The sequence below is a fragment of the Hypanus sabinus genome, chromosome Y, assembly GCF_030144855.1.
Source record: "Hypanus sabinus isolate sHypSab1 chromosome Y, sHypSab1.hap1, whole genome shotgun sequence".
Taxonomy (NCBI): domain Eukaryota; kingdom Metazoa; phylum Chordata; class Chondrichthyes; order Myliobatiformes; family Dasyatidae; genus Hypanus; species Hypanus sabinus.
In genome coordinates, this window is record NC_082740.1 from 906,785 (window position 1) to 927,126 (window position 20,342).

At 40.8% G+C, this 20,342-nt stretch overlaps 1 protein-coding gene across 6 annotated transcripts in view; it reads right to left on the minus strand.

The window, feature by feature from the left end:
* Positions 1-20,342, minus strand: part of LOC132385332 (puromycin-sensitive aminopeptidase-like) — a 330,919-nt gene that overhangs the window by 159,208 nt on the left and 151,369 nt on the right. For all 6 annotated transcript variants that reach the window (XR_009509156.1, XM_059957354.1, XM_059957353.1 and 3 more), the window contains 3 exons: positions 16,113-16,209; positions 12,843-12,876; positions 10,913-11,027 (listed from right to left, as the gene is read on the minus strand). Coding sequence is in view for 5 of the 6 variants with exons in the window: in XM_059957354.1 (XP_059813337.1) it covers positions 10,913-11,027; positions 12,843-12,876; positions 16,113-16,209 (246 nt within the window). In the remaining variant the exon portion in view is untranslated. The remainder of the gene's footprint in view (positions 1-10,912; positions 11,028-12,842; positions 12,877-16,112; positions 16,210-20,342) is intronic.

Sequence of the window (20,342 nt, forward strand, 5' to 3'; positions counted from 1 at the left end):
AGACGCACCCAGAAGACACGAGAGTGATCCCGCAGCAGCGGGAAGCCATTCTGAAGGAAGCCACGTGCGTTAGACTCTGGGATTGGAATTTGTGGCTGGAATCACAGAAAACCTCTTTTAACTAACATCGGGGAGAGGAAACCAATGCTCCCCCGATTTCACGGAAGATTCATCAAGACTCGGCAAGTTCTTTCTCTTCTCCCCCAATCTCTCTCTCTCGGTCGCCCCACGCAAAACCCAGCGATTTTCAAAGGGCTGAGGCTTGCAGACTTTCAGAGTGACTTTTATATTTCCAACGGACAATCTATTAACCCCTAGACACCAGCAGAGCTCACTTCTTAATGATGATTATTACTATACCCGCGCTTTAGATTGAATGTTGACAATGTGCACTATCTGAATGTATGTATTAACCCTACTTTTGTGTCCCTTTATAAATAAAACGTTTGAAAATAGTGACAACAGACTTCAACAGACCTCTCTATCTTTGCTGGTAAGTTACCCAGTTACGGGATACGTAACAATTGGGTTTCTCGTCCGGGATTTGACACCAAATTGGGAGGCCAGTGAATCGGGCTTGTAAATCAAAAAAAAACTTGAATCTGGTTACGCGGGTAGCCAGACGGGAAATCAGCAAAGATGGACGTGGGGGAAATTATGGAAAACCCGACGGTGGGGGCGCTAGAGGCGGCCACCAAATCAGACTTGTTAAATTTGGCGAAGGGGTTGAACCTCACAGGTCGTCCATGAAAAAGTGGGAGGTACTAAGGGCCATAACCCAGTATTACATTGGGAAGAAGGTGTTTGAAGCTGAGGTATTGGGAGATATCCCTGAAGAGATACCATCAAGTGGGACGGTTCAGTTAGAGGTGGAGAAATTGAAGTTGGAACATGAAATTAAGTTAAAAGAGCTGGAAGCGGCTGAGAGAAAGAAAGAGAGGGAAAGGCAAAGGCAGCATGAAATTAACCTAAAGAAGCTAGAAGCAGAAGAGAAAGAGAGGGAACAGGCCGAGAAAGAGAAGGAATGGGCCGAGAAAGAGAAACAGAGGAAACATGACCGGGAAATTGAGAAGATGAAGAACGAACGAAGAGATCAAGGGTTAGACCAAGCAGAGCGGTTTAATGTTAGTAGGGAGTTGAGATTGGTACCCCCGTTCGAGGAGACAGATGTCGATAGCTATTTCTTGCTTTTTGAAAAGGTGGCAGTAAATCAGAAGTGGCCAAAAGAGCAGTGGGTGGCGTTGTTGCAAAGTGTGTAAAAGGGGAAGGCCCAATGAGCATATGCGGCCTTGTCCCTGGAGGAGGGAGAAGCGGAGAATTATGATGAGGTAAAAAAGGTCATTCTCCGGACTTACGAATTGGTACCTGAGGCCTATAGACAAAAGTTTAGAAATTTAAGGAAAGGGTGGAATCAAACGTATACCGAGCTAGCCCATGAGAAGGGGGTGCTCTTGGACCGTTGGTGCACCGCGGAAAGAGTGGGTGAGGATTATGGGCGTCTCAGGGAGTTATTTTTGATTGAGGAATTCAAAAGTTGTGTTCCGGAGGAGATCCGGGTGTATTTGAATGAGAAGCCGGATGTCCATTTCAGGATTTGCCAGGTTGGCGGACGAATATGCCCTAAACCACAAGACATAGACTCCCTCGAATAAAGGTCCCCAGAGAGACCGTGGGAACGATCGAGAAGGTCCGACGAGTGAGGCAGAGGTTCCACCGGGAGCTAGCCGTAAGGTTGAGGGGGAAAGGCAAGACGGCCAGAGGGCTCCGGGTTTGACCTGTTTTAATTGTGGAAAGGAGGGGCACATTGCATCTCGATGCTTTGCTCCGAGGAAGGAGATAGGAAGAGGGAAAGCCGCCGTCCCTATCAGGTGTGCTGTGGTAATCAGCAGATCGACCAGAGAGCCGAGGGTAGACAGAGTACGAGAGGGCTCTGGGAGTTGTCTGTCACACGGAACCGTGTCTGTGACGGAGGGAGACACACCAGTTTCTGTACGAATCTGGAGGGATACGGGCTCTGAATTATCCCTGGTTAGCCGTAAGGTACTAGAATTTGGTCGGGAAATGGGCATGGTAAAGGTGGAAGGAATAAATAAACGGTCATTCTGGATTGTGAGCTGGTGTATGGATCAGTTGAAATAGGGGTGCCCTCAGAGTTCCCGAGAGATGACGTGGACATGCTGCTGGGAAACAACTTAGCAGGGGGTAAGGTTTGGTCAGCCATGCTGCTGACCTGGCGATCGGCGAGTACGGTAGCCCTGTCCCTAGCGCCCAAGGACCATTTCGCCAGCGCGGTCACTCGCAGCCTGTCGAGAGAGGGAGCTGTGAACGAGAGCAGTTTAAATCTGGCCAGTTTTAATTTGGCTGAGACGTCTTTGCCGACCCTGTGCCATGAGGGTTTCGAGGGTGGTAAGACGAAGAGTAGTAAAGTGAAAGGGGGTAAGGGAGAGGAGATAGATCTGCCTTTAGCGAAGAGAAAGGTCCTAAAGGTAGGAAATAAAGATGGGAAACAGATGAAGCTGTTAAAAGGTCCAGAGTTGGACATGGATGATCTGTCTGGTTTGGCAGAATTGTTTGAAGAACTTGAGAGTTCTAAAGGTGTTACCGATAACGAGAGGAGGGCAGTCCTAGATGGAAAGGATACCCTTGCCTCGAAGGAGTCTGCTGAAAAGGCCGAGGAGGTTGTTTCAGCTCGCAGGGTTGCGCCTTCCCTGGGTGGGAGCTGCCCAGAGAGTAACTGGGAGGATGGGGGAGGTTAGAATTTGAAAAAGGTACGGGTGTTGAAAGCCTGGAAGAGGCCAATGTCCCGTTTGAGTGTGTCTGAGATGGGGATGCCCGAGGGGCTGAACCTAGTAACGGAGCTCAGAAGAAGTCTGAGGTATCTGACCCAGTGGGACGGGGCGGCCATCCTTGTGGGTCAGATGAACTCGGTTCAGTGGGAAAAGGGTTAACCTTGGTAACCGGGGAAAGTGTGAGTTCCCCGGCGTCTGTACTCGAAGGAGTGTTCAAAGTTAATGCAGAATTTAAGAATGGGGGGGGGGGGGGGGTGAGGATTGTTGGCGAAGGAAACGGTAAGTCTCTAGTTTCCAAATCGAAGGAAGAAATCTTAAACCTGGCAGATCACTCACAGAGTGAGCCGGGGAATAGCGGGGTCCCCCATTCTATTGTTACGCCAGGATGGGGTGTGAAAAGACCGCCTTCGACAGGCTACTTGAGGGAAGAGTTCGAATCAAACACCAATAGTCTGAAGGGGACTGATAAAAGGGCCAGCCACCTGGGTAAAATCGAAGAATTGGGTGAAAAGGGTCTAAGTCTGGGGCATGGTGTTGCTAAAATAACCCCGATGAGCGGGGCGGGCGGGAGTTCACCACGCAAAACTACTCAAGTTCCCCATGGGGGGGCTCGCTGGAAAAGAGGCGACGGTTAATGGAGATGCCATTGTTAGACAGCCAGGCAGGTTGAACAGGTTTGCGCCAAAGCCTGTGAATAATAAAGACAGCCCTTTGGAGACCTGCCGGTTAAGTTAATCGACTGAAACGATTAGTATTCGCGTAAACTTTTGTAAACGCACCTAAGCTAAGGTCACACCTCCTTAGTTTTGTTGCTTAAAAAAAAATTAAATAGGTGGTTATTGAACTGAAGTCTGATGTATGGTTCACAATGTTAAGCTATGAAAGAAAGGGACACTGTAATCGTTAACTATTTAGATACTGACTTGAATGTATAACGGTAGTATTTTGTGAAAAGAAAAACTTGTGTTAGATCCAAAACTCCTGTAAGACTGTGGACCACTCTGTTTTAACCGCTGGTGAAACATCTTTTTAAGAGGGGAGGTGTTATGATCCCAGCCCCCTCCTTTGTGAGAATCGCAAGAGCACCCGTTGAGGGGGGGGCAGTCAGTAGACCCAGGAAGTGAGAGAGAGAGAAACGTGAAAAATTGCACATCCCACCAGGGATACAGAATAAGATGCCAGCAACTATTGTCTCATGGAGACCACGTGAAAAGCCCTCGGGCAAGGTGGGCTGCTTGAGAGAGAGATTGCATCATCCCGACCTGATTGACACCTGCGACCCCGTGAGGAAGTATAAAGGAGAGTCTCGGGGGGACAGCCCCTCAGACGCACCAAGAAGACACGAGAGTGATCCCGCAGCAGTGGGAAGCCATTCTGAAGGAAGACATGTGCATTCGATTCCGGGATTGGAATTTGTGGCTGGAATCACAGAAAACCGCTTTTAACTAACATCGGGGAGAGGAAATCAACGCTCCCCCAATTTCACGGAAGATTCATCAAGACTCGGCAAGTTCTTTCTCTTCTCCCCCAATCTCTCTCTCTCAGTCGCCCCACGCAAAACCCAGCGATTTTCAAAGGGCTGAGGCTTGCTGACTTTCAGAGAGACTTTTATATTTCCAACAGACAATCTATTAACCCCTAGACACCAGCAGAGCTCACTTCTTAATGATTATTACTATACCTGCGCTTTAGATTGAATGTTGACGATGTGCACTATCTGAATGTATGTATTAACCCTACTTTTGTGTCCCTTTATAAATAAAACGTTTGAAAATAGTGACAACAGACTTCAACAGACCTCTCTATCTTTGCTGGTAAGTTATTCAGTTACGGGATACGTAACAGTAGCCACTGTATGTACTGCACTTTATAGTTTGGTCTTGTTTTTTTTTAACTCTACAGGTGTGTATGGTTGAATGACTAACTTTATACTTGAATTTAGCCAGCTTTAGAAAGGAGGGACTTAACTGTATTATACTTGGACAAGAGTGGGAAAAGCAAAATTAACTTCAAGTGACAGTTAAGGATCCAAAATTGTGCATATTATTATAAAACTACATTTGACACTTTCATTTTAAAATATGGATTATTTTAATTTTTACATATATATTTAAATATATTATTTAAATATTATAAATTATTGTCCTGCCAACTTAACACCGGTTAATGAAGAGTTCACAGAATCTGATGGGACAGTGAGTCAGTATTTAGAAAACAATCGAGGGTACAGAATCTGTAATATTTGTATAAGGCAGGACAACTTAATTAATTACAGATACAATACAGTATCAGGCTCTCCCACTCCATTGAGTCCACACCACCCAACTATATCCATATGACTAATTAACTTACTAACCTGTATGCCTTTGGAATCTGGGAGGAAATCAGAGCACCCAGAAGTAACCCACAGAGTAATGGGGAGAACATACAAACTACTTATAGAGAGCGGCGGTCAATGCTGCTTTAATAGCATTACACTAACTGCTATATAACCGTGCCACCCCAACTTGACTAACCGGCACAATTTTTTTTTGTGGATGAAATCACTCAATAGGTCAATATCATTAGATGTTGCCTACATAGACATATCTGAAGATTCCATATAACTGATTATATGGAACCTCCTCTCATTTAATGTTTTCACTTCTCTGCTGTAAAGCCAGACTTGATTCCCACTACTCTGGCCCCTTGCCTCTTACAATTCCCTTTAAGGTTCATTCAGAAAGAAGGATTATTCCACTAAACATTAAGTGGCAGTGAACTGTGTTTTACTCAGTTTGGAAGATAGACAATATTCTATTTACTTTTAACATAGAACATTACAACACCATATAGGCCTTTCAACATGATGTTATGCAGACGTTTTAACCTATTCTAAGATCAATCTAACCCTTCCCTCCCACATAGCCTTCCATTTTTCTATCACTAACTTGTCTAACTAAAAGTGTTTAAATGCTCCTAATATACCAGACCCTAAGATCACCCTCTGGCACCCACCACTCTGTGTAATAAATTTAGCTCTGCCAACGTCCCCCTTTAGTTTCCTTAAAATTATGCCTTATTGGTTTAGCCATTTTCGTCCTGGGAAAAACAATTCTGGCTATCTACTTAATTTATGCTTCTTATCTTACACATGAATACAAAATGATTTTATTTATCTTATATCTGTAATACTACTGAAAGTTATTTATTTCCATATCAATACTGCATCTTGCTCAAAATTTGAAAGTTACCAGATTTTTGTTGTATTTTCTTATGTGTTCCAACAGCTTCCATGTTGCAAAATGACCCTCTTATAACTTCCTGGTGTTTGTCTTCACTAATCCTAGAAGAAACTTCCTTAAACTATTGGGTAATTCCCTACATTCTACCTCATTTTAAAAGAGTACATGATAACTTCACTCAATGACATGTATTGTCTGAAAGGTACTTCATATTTGAATCATGGGAACAACAAAAGGAGATGGCATGATAATTTTCTTAGATACTTACTGGAATTCATAATTTTTATCACTATCCATTGGAATTTACTACTGCTGCAAAGCAACAAATGTTGATGATATTAAATATAATTCTGATCCAAAGCAGAGAGAGTACAAGTCAGTGCCCAATTTCAACCTGTGGAATTCATTAATCAGAATTAGAATTAGATTTAGTATCACTGGCATATACAGTAAAACTGGTCATTCCACTGCATATTAATAAAAAGTATAAATTCCAATTAAGTATATCTAAAAAATAATTTAAATAAATAGTGCAAAAAGAGGGAAATGTTAATGAATTCATTGTCCATCGATAGAGGGAGCAGCTGTTCCAAGAAAAATTAATTATGTATCTTGAAACTTCTGTACCTCCTCCTCAATCGGAGCAATGAGAAGAGGGCATGTGCTAGGTGACAGGATCCTTAATGATGGATGCTACATTTTTGAGACCATTTCTCGAATGTCCTCGATGCCGAGGAATCTAGTGCCCATTATGGAGGTGACTGAGTTTACAATTTTCTTCAGTTTTTTCTGATCCTGATAGATGGCCCCTTCATACCAGATGATGATGCAATTAGCTAGAAAGCTTTCCATGATATATTTGTACAAATCTGCAAGTTTCTTTGGCGATATACCAATTTTCTTCAAACTGAATGAAATATAGATGTGTTGCGATTTATTTGTAATAGCATCAATATGCTGGGTCCAGGATAGATCCTAAGGGTTATTGACTCATAGGAACTTGAAACTGCTCATAGGGCAGACTTCAAGTCTGGTGATGCAGTTTTTAAGTTTGTGTTTATACACTGGGAGAGGTATAGCCAGGTGATCAGACTTCCCAAAGTATGGATATGGAATGGCACAGTAATCATTCTTGATGGTGGTACAACAATGGACAATTGTGCTGACAGGTGAAATGTTGGTGATAGTTGTTCAGAAACTTCTTCAAGCTGTCCTGGTTGAAATTTCCTGCAATGATACAGAAGGCATCAGGGTACGTGGTTCCGCGCCTGCTAATTCCTAATGTTGGCCCGCAGAGGAATGTGTTACCAGGATGATAGCGGAAACTCCATCAGCAGCTAAAATGGATGGCACTTGATTACAAGATGTTCTAGATCAGGTAGGGAAGTCTGAGATAGAATTACAATTACACAGCTATAGGGGAGCATTAAGACATCAATTGCTGTTTAACCTCTGAGCAAAAGTTGGGCAATGGTAGGCATTAAAAATATAAACTGCAAAAATGAACACATTCCTTTAAAACACAGACATATGAGTAGGACTAAGCCATTCGGCCCATCAAGACTGCTCAGCCATTTCATCATGGCTGATTTACTGTCCCTCTCAAACCTAATCTCCTCTTTGCTCCTTGTAACCTTTCATACCCTGATTAGTCAAGGACATATCAACTGTTGCTTTAAATATATCTACAGATTCATTGCTTTTACAAACATGTAAACACAGAGTGAAAAAAGTCAAAAAATAGGTTACAGGAGAAATTAAAAAGTTGTATCTATGGAAAACACTTAAAAGTTGTCTGAAAAAGCCTCAAGTATAAGGTAAGGGAGCATTTTAGAATTCACCAAACATTCACTAAAAATTGAAAGAATTGAATGGAAGTTGGCTAACCTGTCCCAGCTGATTGTGATTATACCACATGTACTAGTAGCAGGGTGGAGATACATCTCTACTAAAGGAAATGTCAGGTGCTTCTTCTCTCCATTAGCCTCTAGATCACCATTAGGCAAGTTATAGTACCTACTTAGTCACCCCTGATGAGGTTCATGTGAAGCTATGAGAACAGCTGGTGCATATCACAAGTCCAGACAGACAGTCTCTGAAGAGTATTGATAATGGCTGAAGGAACTTGTCTTGTAAAGACACTGTCCAGAAAAAGAATATCAATCTTCTGTAGAAAATTTGCCAAAAAAATTTATGATTGCCCACATAATATAAATGGAACATATTAATGATGATGATGATGATGATCAATTTGGTTCAACAATTCTCTCCTGCCCACATATCCTATTTCCTTGTGGTTTATGTCTGACAATAGGACAGGAGAATTTAAAGGCAAACTAGAGAAAAACAAACGAGAATTAAATATTTCTGTCTGTCCTCATGGAAGGCCCAGAAATGCAAAATATAACCACAGGAATTGGACATATGGCTCTTCAAGCTTACTCTTCGAATTACCTGATTTCAATATAACATTCTGGGATTCTTCCCATACACCTTCAAGCCATTGTCAGTGGCTACTTGAACAGAGTGTCTTCTGACTGTATGCTCAAGGTTTTCTGCTGCTGTAGCCTATCTTCTTGAAGGTTTGATGTGTCATGCATTTCTGCACTACTGTCAAAATGTGTGATTATTTGAGTTACTGTCATCTTCCTGTCAGTCTGAACCAGTCCAGCCATTCTCCTCTAATCTCTCTCATCAAAAAGGCATTGTCTTCTCCATTGGCACTCACTGGACTTTTTTTTTTGTTTTTCACACCTTTCTCTGTAAACTCTAGCAGGGGTTTCCAACTTGAGGTCCAAAATCACCTTACTTAATGGTATTGATCCACGGCATAAAAAAGTTTGGGAATCCCTTATCTAAAGGTAGTTCTGTATTGAAATATATCAGCAGTTTCTGAGATACTCAATCTTAACCATGTGTGCATGCTTTTTTGCAATTAAGTTATTGCCACATGATTGGCTGATTGGTGCACAGGTGTACCTAATAAAGTGGATAATCAGTGTACACTTATACAAGAATTGGACTAAACTAGGTTAAACGGTATGACACTTTCATGCCCTTCATATATAGAAATCCAGTTACCTCCTGAAATATGTTCAACTAATTAGGGTGCACTGTCAAATGCAGAGATTATAATTCTGTTGGCTGGAGTCCAGAACTGGAGATCAGAGACGTAAACTAAACAGCAAGTTCAAGTCAGTTGTCATTTGACTGCACATACACACAACCGAATGAAACAACATTCCTTCAGATCACAGCATCCACAAAACATCTAGCACACACAGTACGTAAATCAAAACATTACCATAAATAAGTTAATGAAGCATAATTCAAAATGCAGCACATACAAATAATGAACAGATCACAGCTCCAGTGATAAGGCATTGGTGTTGGCATGATATTCTTAAGTCTCGTAATGTGGGGGAAAAAAACTGCTCAGTCTGGCAATCCTATCCCTGATGCTCCTGTATCTCCATCCTGACATATATACAAGCCAGTCAGAAATGAGAAGAAATCATTGCCATTCTCTAATCCAATCAACTATGGGATTTAATTATAAACTACTCTGAAAAGGAACTGACAGATTTCTGCACATTAGTAATCAAGGGACATGGGAAAAGTGCAGGAAAATTGTATTTGAAGTCCAAGAGTAGATGTAGCATTGCTGAAATTCAGAGCAGCCTTGCGAGGCTCAATGGACTGTTTCTGATGTTCATTAGGCATCTTTTGTTGAGACATTAGCCCAGTGTTGGCCTGCAGAAAAGACTTTGTAGCTGCATCTTAAACCTACACAGACATCTTGAATAATAACTTGTGGGGAAGTTGGAGGCCTGATGTCTGCAAGTTTACTGGAAGCTTGGATGCAGCCTTCCTAGGGTTGGAAGACTGTCAGTGTGGGATGGAAGAAAGAGGTTTGTTTTGCTATTGTACTGTTGTAGTTGCTTACATCCTGCAAAACACTGTAGGCATGTGGAATGTGGAACGACCCACTTGCAAACACATTTTCAGGTAGTGTTGGCGGTTAAAACAAACAATGCATTTTACAGTATGTTTTAAAATATATGTGATAAATAAATGGAACTGAATTTGAATTTGGAATAAATGTTCAGTTAAAAAGTATATAAAGTAAAAAAATGTGAATTAAAATATAAAGCAGCATATTATATATGGAAATTTTAAGGTACAAATCAGAAGCATTTTGCATTAAAATTTTAGTGAAAATAAGTTCATGGCCACAAGCATGTTGACTATATTCTGTGAACAGTTAAGCACTGTCTCTACAATGGATTAAAAAAGGACTTCCTAAAAAGTGTTAATATTTTCAGTTTTGAAGAAAATGCTAGATTAAAATACACAGTAAATCGAAGATCATTTTCACCACTATCAATCAAGATAGTACTTGAATGGTAAACCCTGCTCAGTTTCAACACTGCATATACATCAAGTTAATCTACAGCATTCTTTACTTGTTCTTCTCACACATTTTCAGAAGGTTGATCGTTAAGTTTTGTATGGGATTTTCAGGTTTGCTACCGGTTACTTGGCTATGAAGTGCAATCAAGGTGTACAGTGTCTATGCCTTACTTAGCTAGACAGGCTGAAACGATTTGCTAAAATCTTGACAGATCTTAATCAGATAATTTAAATGCCATTGAAAAAAACATTGCTAGTCTCATTGTCTTACTTAACCAACGCTGGAGTAGCTTCATCCAATTTAACCAACCTTCTCTAACTCCCACTATGTTTTATATTTGTATCATGACTTTGATTTTAAATACTGGTACAGTGAAATTCTGAGATAAAAGCAAGCCTTTGCCTGGAGACAAGCCTCTTGTTTAAAACAGAATAAGCTGAGTTTTCACAAGTAAACTCTTTACTTTCCAAGGATTAGAATATTACCATAGTGACAAGATTTCCAAACCACTGGTGAGCAAGCTCGTGGCCGACTACCAAAGCGACCCACTGCCTTGATGATGAGCAGGAATGCTTTGGATCAATCAAGAGAGCCGTTTCTCTGGAGAAAAGGACAGTAAGTTATACATTTCAGTAAATAAGAATTGCATCCAAGATGTATGATATTTTTACTTGCTTGTTTGTTGGATCCGTGGGTCAAAACTTTTGTTAGTATTTATTGCTTAGTGTTCTATCCAGTTAAAATTCTGCTGCATGATTTCAGGGTGTCGTTAAAACTAATGCATTCTGCTATTGACCTGAATCATATAACAGCAACAACAACTTTGGAATGAGTATAAAAGAAGAAATAATGTAACCATATTATTGGAATCATACCTGTCTCAGACAGAATTTTAATCTACATAGACTACAAATGATTATGTGGGTAATGCTAATCTGGGTAAGGAATGCAGAGTATTCTGGTAAACAGTTTCTTAGCACAGCATTCTTTGAACGAACAGTCAACATTACTCTGGAGCTGGTATAGTGTAACATCACTTTAGTCTATTATTGATCCAATACTATATATAGTACCATGGCCATATTAAAGGCTTCTCCAACTTATTACTGCCTTCTATAAGGAGCTGAAATACACAATTCACATTGAACTTTTGTTATCCAAAGATCACCTCCCAGATTCTTACTTTATCCCAGTCCCACCCTCATTCATTCCTGTTCACCTGACTTGATTTCACCAGCCAACTTCTACCTCTTCCTCTCCAACCCCAACTTCTTATTCTGGCTTTTGCCCCCTTCTTCCCAAGTCCTAATGAAGGGTTTGGGTTTGAGATGTTTACAGGCTAATCTGATGAGTTCCAAAAGCATGTTGTGTGTGTTCCTCAGGATTTCCAGCATCTGCAGAACGTCTTACATAGATGTGAATATCACTTTTTTTCTCTATAGATGCACTCTGCCTCAACAAGGGTTTTCAGTATTCTATTTTTGTAGAACAGGTTTGAGTTGGTGGAGTTTCTATGTTCACAGGATTTCAGAACCTAAATGTTGGCCAATCTCAGCCCAAGATTGGATCCATTAGTTATAGATCCCAGAATGCCCATTCCCCAAGACAAATGATTTGGTGTCACTAAGTCAATTGGATCATAGATGAATATTTCATTGGTAAAGGAAGTTCTTCTTTTAGTGTAGATTTTCTCCTTTTAATTTTGATGGTGAATTTTGCATTGAAGCAGGCATTGAATCACAGACCACATACTTCAGACAAACTGATGGATGGAGGGAGGGAGGGAGGTAGGTAGGTAGGTAGGTAGATGGATAGATAAATAGACAGATAGTTAAATAGATAAATAATGTGGTTGCATCACAACCTGGTATGGAAACACCAATGCCTTTGAAAAGAAAATTCTACAAAAAGAGATGGACCTAACCAATCATGAGTAAAGCCCTCCCCACCACTGAGCACTGTCACAGGAAAGAAGAATCCATCATCAAGGACCCCTACCATTGAGGTCATGTTCTCTTTTCATTGCTGCCATTGGACAGGACTCACTGAGGCTTCTGAACCACCTGTTTCAGGAACAGTTATTACTCCTCAACCATCAGGCTCTTGAACCAAAAGGGATAATTACATTTGCCCAATCACTGAACTGTTCCCACAATCTGTTGGCTCACTTTCAAGGACTCTTCGTCTCAGTTTCTTGATATTTATTACTTATTTATTACAATGTTTTCTTTCTTCTTTTGTATTTGTATATTTGGTTGTCTTTTGCTCACTGGCCATTGTCCATCCTGTTTGGTATGGTCTTTTATCAATTCTACTCTGTTTCTTGGACTTACGGTTGATTCCCACAAGAAAATGAATTGTATATGGTGACATATATGTAGTTTAGACATAATTTACTTATATTTTCAAAATTACCTGTACGTTATAAGGCCCCAATTTTCCATGGCACCTATAAACAAAAATAAGCACTCATTAATTTTCTCTTTATTCATTTAAACTCTCGAGCATCAAGTACATCAGCCAAATCACCTTAAATTTTACAGCAGGACTGGCATGCTTCTATTTCTTATAATATGAAAATAGATTTCCACTAAATGACTAATTCAAAAATGCTTCCCAAGCTAAGCAAGTTATCACAGAGGCAGTCAGTCAAGGCTATATTTTTTCCATTTTGGGAAGCATGGCACATTGATTCTGGGAGGGACTAGGTAGGTATTTCAAAAGTCAAGGTTGTTTACTGTCTATCTTCAGCACACGAGTGTAAAGCACAACAAAATGATTTGTTACTCCAGATCCAATGCAGCATAAAAAAAATTAATATAAGAACATTCCTATTAAACAAGTATAAGTAACTGCTTGAGAAAGAGGACATATACAAAAGATCACATTATATACATACATTGATCATACATATTAGGTGCTCAAGCATCTCAACATAAAGTGACTCTGACAGGAAAAGATAAAGTGACAAAGTTACTCTCGGCAAAAGAAACTCTTCTAGGACATTTGTGTGTATGAGGTGTGGAGTGTATGTTCCAATTGGTCGTCCACTGGGGTGAGGATGAAGGGAGCTAAGGAACTGTGCAGATGTATGGCTGATTTAGACGTGGAGGCTGATGAGGTGTGTGGGTTAATGGGTGGAAATATTTACCAGCCTGATGGCTTGGTGAAAGTAACTGTCTGTGGGTCTAGTGGTCCTGGTGTCGATTCTGCATAGCCTCTTTCCTTACAGATGTGGAAAAACAATCCATAGACAGTGGGCAGGATCCTTCAAGATATTGCTGCTCTTTCATCAGCACTTTTCTGTATATATGTCTTTCAAGGTGGGTAGGCTAGTGCCAGTGATGCGTATATTAAAAAATCATCAACTTCAACAGTAGACAACAGTTACTGGCATAATTGAAAGTTACCAATCTGAGTGGTGCAAAGGGAAGGTGAAGAGATAACAAGTGGAGAAAAATATCAAAACAGTACCGTGGGAATTTTAAACACGTGGAACAGTTGTTAAACATCTTTGATTTTTGCAAATATGTTGTTAAAATTACTTGAAAGTCATAGAACTCAAATTATCAGGTGGATCTCGCCTCAATGACCCAGAGAGCTATGATGCTTAGAATCATGGCTTTATGCATTGGCTTTAAGTTAGGGCGGGGGTCGGCAACCCGCGGCTCCGGAGCCACATGTGGCTCTTTTACGTCTGTGCTGCGGCTCCCTGTTGCTTTGGGAAATAATTGGTCAGTATTTAATTAAAATGTATTTTATGTTAGTTTGTTAGTTTTTGAAATGTAATTCTAAATTTGAAGATTATGGTGATCTTGTACAATCTAAATAAGACGTTGTGGCGACCCATTTCCTGACACATCCGAACCGGCTCACAATTAGCCAGCGTTCAGGCTAACGGAGATAGCCTACAGGGGTTTGTGAGTACGTGTCTTTTGCAGCATCCGCGTGAGGGAGGCTTAAAAGCAAGGCTGTTTAGTTTGAATAAAGCTATCTTTGACTGCAGTTTACTGACTGCGTGTAGCACACCGCTACGTGTTTTTATTGCTGGCTGTCCAGAGGGGAGGTGCTGAAACGCTTTGTCGCGTGTCTGGAAGAAGTGAAAACTTTCCTGGGCAGCAAAGGGCTCAGCTTTCCTGAGCTGGAAAAGCTACACTTCATGGTAGACATGACAGCGCACCTGATCACGCTGAACACAGCTCTTCAGGGGTAAGGACGTACAGCCCTGCACATGTTGGAGGATGTTTTGGCATTCGAGCGCAAGTTGACAGTGCTTGCCAGAGATTTACAGAAAGGCACATTGTCTCACTTCCCCAATTTGAGAGAGTTCAAACAAGGTCACGACATGATAAATTCGGAGTATTTACATTCTGCAATCATCGCAATGCAAACATCGTTTGGGAAACGCTTCTGTGAGTTCAGAGAGGAAAAAAACACATTATCCTTCCCGGTCACTCCCCTAAGCATCGATCCATCCCTACTGAATACGACTGCATTGTCAGGTGTGAGTCAACCTAACCAAGTATGATAAATATTTTAATTGCCTATTATTTTACGTATATTCATATGTTTTCATTGTTCAGTGAAATACTCCTTTTATTTTTCAGGTTGACAGCTGGCTGACGTTATTTTTGGTTTGCTGCTGGCGGCAAATTTAAGTTTGGCATTTTTCATAAATACAAGAAGGACTCAAATAGACGTTGAGTATTTTACTTAAAAGTAACCTTCAACCCAATGTCTTTTTTTCGGAGTTCAAAATGTTTTTGTTGCCTGCAGAAATGTAATTTCGTTTTCTCTGCAGGAGTTCATCAATTTCATAAATGCAACACATTATAGTTTGTTTATACATAGCATAAAGGCAAAACAAAACGCTGTATGCAGTGTTATTTCATTTTAAATGTCAAACGGGTTTTGCGGCTCCCAGTGTTTTCTTTTCTGTGGGAAACGGGTCCAAGTGGCTCTTTCAGTGGTAAAGGTTGCTGACCCCTGAGTTAGGGTTACCAATGCCAAACTGGTCAAAGAATAAAGGAACGACTAAAAATAGTCCACCAATCTTTCAGGTTCAGGGATTCCGCTCAGGACTAATAACCCTGACTGGTAAAACAAAATTGTTACAAAAAGAACAATTGGTATGGAATTCCATCTGGGTACAAGGGTATTCCTGAATCCCTACCCAGGATTTTTTGACAGTAGAGAAAATAAAAGAAAGCTTCTGGCATGATGAAGGAAGCCTTGAACACAACTACAGATGGAGGACTTTCATTGCTGCCCTAAATACCAGCAGCATAATGGATAGAAAGCAAGCTGTATTTTATTAAACTATCTATATACATGTAACTGTTTAGTAGATCTCCTAGTGGTCATAGTATTTATTCATAGTAGTTCAGCATGCCTTCTAGTGTTCACAGTTCTTTGCTTGATTCTGGACGCTTCTCTTGCTATTGCATTATTTGAATCAAGGGAATCAGATTACTTAACTCATATACAAATTTGAATGAAATGTTTAAGAATTGAATCTGTTGCCCTACCATCTTTCTTGAGTCTTTTTCCGCTTTTGTTCTTAACTACTTGACTTCAGCAGCTCTACTGACTCTCTGTTCTATTACGACTCAATAGAATGATCATGAGGCAATGGCTTCTGTGGCTCTTTCTTAATTTCTGAAAGAAGAAATTCGTGATACCAACCTGCTGCAAAGTCAGCAATAGCTATCAAATCAATTTTTGGTAGAGGATATGGAACATTGAAGTATTCTTTATAAAAAGGTAGTGTCTTGGCAGCAACCTAGCAAAAACAAAAAAATCAAATCACTATAAAGCAGTATAATTCCATAAATATAGAAAAATAAACTGTTTTAAGGTTTTTGACTGCAGGGTTTCCCAACCTTTTTATGCTATGGACCTCTATTATTAACTGAAGAGTCTATTGACTACAGGTTGGGATTCCCTAATCTATTGTTAAAGAAACAGAATTACGATTACACAGTACTCAAGCTATTAGGGGAATTATCCTCTGTGCAGCAAATACAATAATTAATAAAACAGCCTTCTATGTTCCTTAAGAGTAGACGGGGAAATAATATCCATATGTCCTAACATTATTATTTATAAAGTTATTTCTAAACACTCCATTTAAACCTAAACTGGGCAATACAGGAGGTTTCCAACCTTTCTTGTGTCATGGACACCCCCCCCCCCCTTAACCGAGGTCTTTGGACCCCAGAATAGGAACCCCTGCTGTATATCATTCTATGGTCAATTTCGCAATGTTAATTTTGAACCCACAACATTAGGCATTTGCTTCTCAGACAGTCATTTTATTTTTGTTTACCTGGTTACCTGGCCTCTGAGTCAGCAATTACAGCAGGAGGATGAGTAATGTGAGAAAACAGGAGTTACAATCTTGATTTATGCACAACACAGTTCAAAATACTTCACAGCACATGATGCATGCAAGTATTTGAATATCTCTGTAAAAAAAAGCAAGTTTCTCTCTTATTCCATTTCCTTTTTATGCCTAGTATGAATATCACCAGGCTGGCAGGGTGGAAATGCATCTCAACCAAAGTAGGTTTAAGACACTCCTTCCCTCCACTAGCTTGCAGGGCACCCTTGGGCAAGGTCTAACACTTGCTTAGCCCCCCACCCCCCCACCCAGGGCCATGAGAAGTCATGGGAGCAGGTGATGGATGGTCGTATGAGCAGCTGGAGCACATCACATCCTGGTTATATGACTACTGAGACCAAGCAAACAATCTCTGAAGAGTATTGATAATGGCTGGGGTCATCCATCTTGTAAAGACACAGCCCAGAAGAAGGCAATCACAAATGACACCTGTAGAATAATTTGTCAAGACAATCATGGTCATGGAAAGACAATGGTCACACAACACGGCGTATGATGAATGAATAAAGACCAGAACCCTCGTCTATTGTGTTGCATCTGCATGACCAATATGTTTTTGAAACCTTAAACAGCCAAGTATAGCAAAACCAAGTCCAACCTAGTTCTTGGCCAATACTGGTGCACTTTCAGAAAAATTTGGTAGATACCAGTTTTATTCTTTAACTCCAACTATAGTCACTTAAAGACATTCCTGTTGTCTATGGCAAGTGTGCCATCATTCTAAAATTAATTAATAAAGAAGTATAGCATAGATACAAGCCACCTGGCCAATCTAATGGATGCCAAAATCATTTAAACTGCCTAGATCTACATCAGGACCATAGCCCTCCATACCTCTACCATCCAGGTACCCGTCTAAACTTCTCTTAAATGTTGAAATCCAGCCTGCAAGGACCACTTGAGCTGATAGCTCATTTCACAGTCTCATGGCCTCTGAGTGAAGCTTCCGCTTAAACTTTTCACATTTCATCCTTAACCCATGACTTCTAGTGTACTCCCACCCAACTTCAGTGGAAAAAGCCTTCTTGCATTTATAATTTTGATTTACGAAGGCCACTCTGCCAAAAGTTTTCTTTACAACCCTACCTACCTGTGTTGCCACTTTCAATGAATTATGGACATGTACTCCAAGATTTCTTTGTTCTACAGCACTCCTCAGTGCCCTAGGTTCACTGTCTAAGATCCATCCTGGTTGGTCCTATCAAAATGCAAAACTTCAAACCTATCTGCATTAAATTCCATCTCCCATTTTTCAGCCCATTTTGCTAGCTGATGCAGATCCCTCTGGCAGCAATGATAGTCTTCCTTGCTGTCTACTATACACATCACCCACCCCCCCCACCCCAAGTCTTGACTTTTACACAAATTTACTGATTCAATTTACCACATTATCATCCAGATAGTTGATACAGATGACAATCAACAACGGACCCAGCATTAATTCAAGTGGCATTCCATTAGACATAAGCCTCCAGACAGTCAAACATCCATAAAACCAATGTCTAATCCAATTTATTACATCATCTTGAATGCTAAGCAACTGAACCTTCTTGACCAAACAGCTTGTTAAAGTCCATGCAGACAATTTCCAGTGCCTGTCTTCATGCATTTTCAAAGTAACTTCCTTGAAAATCTCTATAAGATTAGTTAGATAAAACCTAGCACAAACAATGCCAAGCTTACTATTTTTAATCAATCCACATTTATCCAAATACTTATATATCTGGATCCTTAGAATAGCTTCTAATAACTTTCTTACAACTGATGTCAGACTCACGAACCTGTAACTTCCTGCTTTATGTTCAGAGCCATTTTTACACAACAGAACAACACTGGCTATCTTCTAATTCTCTGGTACCTTCTCAATCACCAAGGATGTTTTAACATTTCTGCTTCAACCCAGCAATTTCTACACTTGCCTCATGTACCGTCTGAGGCAAAACCTTGTCAAACACTGGGGATTGATCCAACCTAATTTCCCTCAGGATAGCAAACAACTGCTCTGCCGTAATCTGTATATACTTCACAAAAGTGATGCTGTTTTGCCTCACTTCTGTAGACTCTGTGTTCACCTCCTGAGTCCATATACAAAATATTTACATCAGTGGTAAGTTAATGGAGAAGATCCTGAGAGGCAGGACTTATGAAAATTTGGAGAGGTATAGTATGATTAGGAATAGTCAACATGGCTTTGACAAAGACAGGTTGTGCCTTAAGACATTTAATTTTTTGAGGATGTGAATAAACACATTATAGACAATAGACAGGAGGAGGAGGAGGCCATTCGGCCCTTCTATCCAGCACCGCCATTCACTGTGATCATGGCTGATCAAGGAAGAGCAGTAGATGTAGTGTATACAGATTCCATCAAGGCATTTGATAAGGTACCCCATGCAAGGCTTAATGAGAAAGTAAGGAGGCATGGGATTCAAGAGGACATTGCTTTGTGGATCTAGAACTGGCTTGCACACTAAAGGAAAACGTTGGTTGTAGACAAGTCATATTCTGCATGGAGGTCGATGACCACTGGAGTGTCTCAGTGATCAGTTCTGGGACCCTTACTCTTTGTGATTTTTTTAAATGCCCTGGATGAGGAAGTGGAGGAATGGGTTAGTAAGTTTGCTGATGACACAGGTAGTGCGGATAGTGTGCAGGGCAGTCAGAGGTTACAGCCGGACATCGGTAGGATGCAGAACTGGGCTGAGAAGTGGCAAATGGAGTTCAACTCAAGTAAGTGAGAAGTAGTTCATTTTGGTGGGTCAAATATGATGGCAGAATATAGTACTAATGGTAAGGCTCTTGGCAGTGTGGAGGATCAGAGGGATCTTGGAGTCTGAGTCCATAGGACACTCATAGCAGCTGCGAAGGTTGACTCTGTGGTTAAGAAGGAGTACGGTGTATTGGCCTTCATTAACCGTGGGATTGAGTTTAGGAGCCGAGAGGTAATGTTACAGCTATATAGGACCCTGGTCAGACCTCACTTGGAGTACTGTGCTCAGTTCTGGTTGCCTCACTAAAGGAAGGATGTGGAAACCATAGAAAGGGTGCAGAGGAGATTTACGAGGATGTTGCCTGGATTGGGGAGCATGCCTTATGAGAATAGGTTGAGTGAACTCGGTGTTTTTCCGATGGAGTGACAGAGGATGAGAGGGGAGCTAATAGAGGTGTATCAGATGATGAGAGGCATTGATAGTGTAGATAGTGAGAGGCTTTTTCCCAGGACTGAAATGGCTAACATGAGAGGGCACAGTTTTAAGGAGCTTGGAAATAGGTACAGAGGAGATGTCACAGGGAAGTTTTTTACCCAGAGAGTGGTGAGTGCATGAAATGGGCTGCCGGCAACGTCGGTGGATGTAAAAGATGATGAGAGGCATTGATCATGTGGATAGACAAGAGGGTTTTTCCCAGGGCTGAAACGGTTGCCACAAGAGGACACAGGTTTAAAGTGCTTGGAAGAAGGTACAGAGATGATGTCAGGAGTAAGTTCTTACTCAGAGAGTGTGAGTGCGTGG